The sequence below is a fragment of the Manis pentadactyla genome, chromosome 9 (genome assembly GCF_030020395.1).
Source record: "Manis pentadactyla isolate mManPen7 chromosome 9, mManPen7.hap1, whole genome shotgun sequence".
Classification (NCBI taxonomy): domain Eukaryota; kingdom Metazoa; phylum Chordata; class Mammalia; order Pholidota; family Manidae; genus Manis; species Manis pentadactyla.
The window spans coordinates 48,115,773-48,118,942 of NC_080027.1; the positions used below are offsets into that span (position 1 = coordinate 48,115,773).

The 3,170-nt window shown below is 40.0% G+C and overlaps 1 protein-coding gene across 1 annotated transcript; it reads left to right on the plus strand.

Moving 5' to 3' along the window:
• Positions 1-536: 536 nt before the first annotated feature.
• On the plus strand, positions 537-1,469 carry LOC118914465 (olfactory receptor 491-like). The gene has a single exon (XM_036889426.2). The coding sequence runs from the start codon at positions 537-539 to the stop codon at positions 1,467-1,469; it is 933 nt and encodes a 310-aa protein (XP_036745321.2).
• The last annotated feature ends 1,701 nt before the right edge of the window (positions 1,470-3,170 follow it).

The following is a 3,170-nucleotide window of genomic DNA, read 5'->3' on the forward strand; positions in this document are numbered from 1 at the left end:
AAAATTGGGAGGCAAATTTTAGATAGAACCAAGAAGATTTTATTAGACGTGGTACAATGAGGGGAAGAAGGCTAGATAGAATGACTCCCATGCTTCAGACATGAGAGATTGGGTGGCTGGTGGTGTCATTCCATAGATCCAGAATACAGGAAGAGTAGTCCAAGGGAAGGATGAGTTTAATATGGAGGAGGCTGAGTTTGAGGTATTTGTGGGATATGTAACTGGAAACTCCCAGTAGATAATTGAAATAATAGATCTCGACCTTGGGAGTGTGATCTGTCTAGGAGTCAAGGATGTAGAGGTGTTTTAAAATAAATAGTAGATAAAGATTATAACTGAAATCTCTGTGAGGTTGAATCATTCTCCTTGTATGCAAAGAGAAAAAAAGGCAAAGAAAATGTCCTGTACAGCACCATATTCACAGGCTGGCAGAGGAAGAAATCACTGTGAATGAGTATGTGGAATACAAAAAAGGAAACCTAAGTGTAAAACAAATTAATATTCCCATTTCCCTCAACAGGAGCAATTCATGGGAGATGGAAGTTGTAAATTGCACCACTGTGACAGAGTTCATCATTTTGGGGTTAACAGAGGATGCTACACTTTGTGTCATCTTCTTTGTGATATTTCTAGGAGTCTATGTTGTCACCTTAGCAGGCAATATCAGCATAATTACATTAATACGCAGCTGTTCCCAGCTTCACACCCCCATGTACCTCTTCCTCAGCCACCTGGCCTTTGTGGACATCGGGTACTCCACATCAGTCACACCTGTCATGCTCATAGGGTTCCTTGGGCGTGGTGTGGCCCTCCCTCTTGCTGGCTGTGAAGCCCAGCTCTGCTCTGTGGTCATGTTTGGGACAGCCGAGTGCTTCCTGCTGGCTGCCATGGCCTATGACCGCTATGTGGCCATCTGCTTGCCCTTGCTGTACTCCACCCACATGTCCCCCAGAGTCTGTATCCTCTTGGTGGGGGCTTCCTACCTGGGTGGGTGTGTGAATGCCGGGACATTTATTAGTTGTTTATTGAGTCTGTCTTTCTGTGGGCCAAATCATGTAGACCACTTTTTCTGTGATTTCTCCCCTTTGTTGAAACTTTCCTGCTCAGATATCTCCATTATTGAAATTATCCCTTCCATCTCATCTGGAACCATCATTGTGGTTACAGTATTTGTCATAGCTCTTTCTTACATCTGCATCCTCTTTGCTATCCTGAAGATGCGCTCCACTGAAGGGCGCCACAAGGCCTTCTCCACCTGCACCTCTCACCTCACTGCAGTTACCCTCTACTACGGAACTATTACCTTCATTTACGTCATGCCAAAATCCAGCTATTCAACTGGCCAGAACAGAGTGGTGTCTCTGTTCTACACAGTGGTGATTCCCATGCTGAATCCCCTCATCTACAGTCTGAGGAACAGAGATGTGAAGGAGGCACTGAGAAAGGCAACTGTCAGAATATATTCTTAGGGTCCATTCTTACTATTTCAGATGACCTGAGTTTTTACTCACCAGTATCACATGTAGGCCCTTCCAAATGCTGTTTAACTGATTGCTTAAATTCAAATCACACTTCTCTCACTTTCCTATACCTGTAAACCAGTTGAGAGACACCTTGAAATCAGTAATAATAAAAGTAGTAACAATCACCATTATTAACACCTGTAGGTGCCAAGCACTTTTTCTTTATTTTGGAAACATTGATTTACACTTACTATGCGACAGGCCCTATTCTAAATGTATTGCATATATTAACTGGTTTATTCCTCAAAAAATCCTATGAAATAGTACTATTATTTCTATTTTACAAAGAAATCTACAAAGTAAATTGCCCAAAATCATGCAGCTAGGAAACTTTGGGACCAGGGCTGGAATCCAGAAGGTCTGAGTCCAAAACCACTTTGCTTTTCCGTTTAATTTTCACAGCAATATCCATGATGCTGGCATTTTAAATTTACCTCAGTTTACAGATGAGAATACTGAGTCTTAGAGAGATCTAAGAGTTTGGAGAGATGTGAACTCACTCCTCTAATTCTAGAGGAATCAAGTCCTCTGATTCTGCATGCTTATCCTATACTATAATGCCACAATTCATCTAATGACTTTAGCACTGTTACTGATCTAGGGAATTGAGCAGGGTAATCAGGCCTAAATTTTTACTGTACATCAGTCTTTTGAACAAACGCTACTCCCAAAAAGGTCTATTTTGTCAAGATTCCCCAAAATGAGGTTGAGGATGGGAAAACTGGGCTGATTCTCATCTCTTAGGAAACCTGAACACCACAAACACATGATTTGACTGGAAGTCTATCCATGTTTAAACACATGTTGAAAACACATCACCCCATTACAGTCTTCTTTATTTGTAGGAATTGAGAAGGGTATCTTGAAATTAAACCTAAGCATTGCAATTAATGTGTAACAACAATTATAGTCCTATAGTCTAGAGAGATTAAGAAATTAGAACATATAAAAAACATTAGAAATGTTGTCAAAAATTGTATTTTTATACAAATGCATTTCTTGGGTAGTGATCTACTCTCATTTACATCATTATCATGAGTCTGGAAAGAGTGAAGAAAGATTTTCTAGAGTACAGGAACTCCCAGCCCAAAGCAAATACTGAGACAACTGCTGGGAGTCTGAAAGCAAGACTTAGATCATAGAGTTCTCTTCTCAGTGCAGTGGGGTGAGAGGAGTGAGGACTGGGAGATAAAAGGAAAAAATCTAACGAAATACTAAATACTTATAGTAGGCTTTTAAGTAAAAATGTAGAGTATCTATAATAATATTGCAAATTATAGATATAAAATACAGAGCAAAGTCTGAAAGATAACAAGTATAATTTAAACATGTGACATGATTAAATAATAGGTAATGGAATACTGTTGCTTTACTCACAACACTTCTGACACCAAATGTATGGTGTTTTTTTCCCCATGCCAACCAGTTGGAAAACCTATTTTCTAAATATCTAAGCATCAATTTGGCACCTTATTCTTCAATTCAGTCATGACACTATCTGGAGGTAGTATGAGACTTCAAAGGTTTAAAAGCTGAGTCCCCCCATTTCAGACACCAGTTGCAAGTAAGAGTCCCCTGGGTACCCACACTTCTGTCCAACTTGGCTACAGAGTCAGTTCCCACAACCCTTTCCCAGGTTTGATAATT

Bases quoted from the DNA above. Each gene is read 5' to 3' on its own strand.
- LOC118914465 (XM_036889426.2), top strand. From the start codon at position 537: ATGGAAGTTGTAAATTGCACCACTGTGACAGAGTTCATCATTTTGGGG.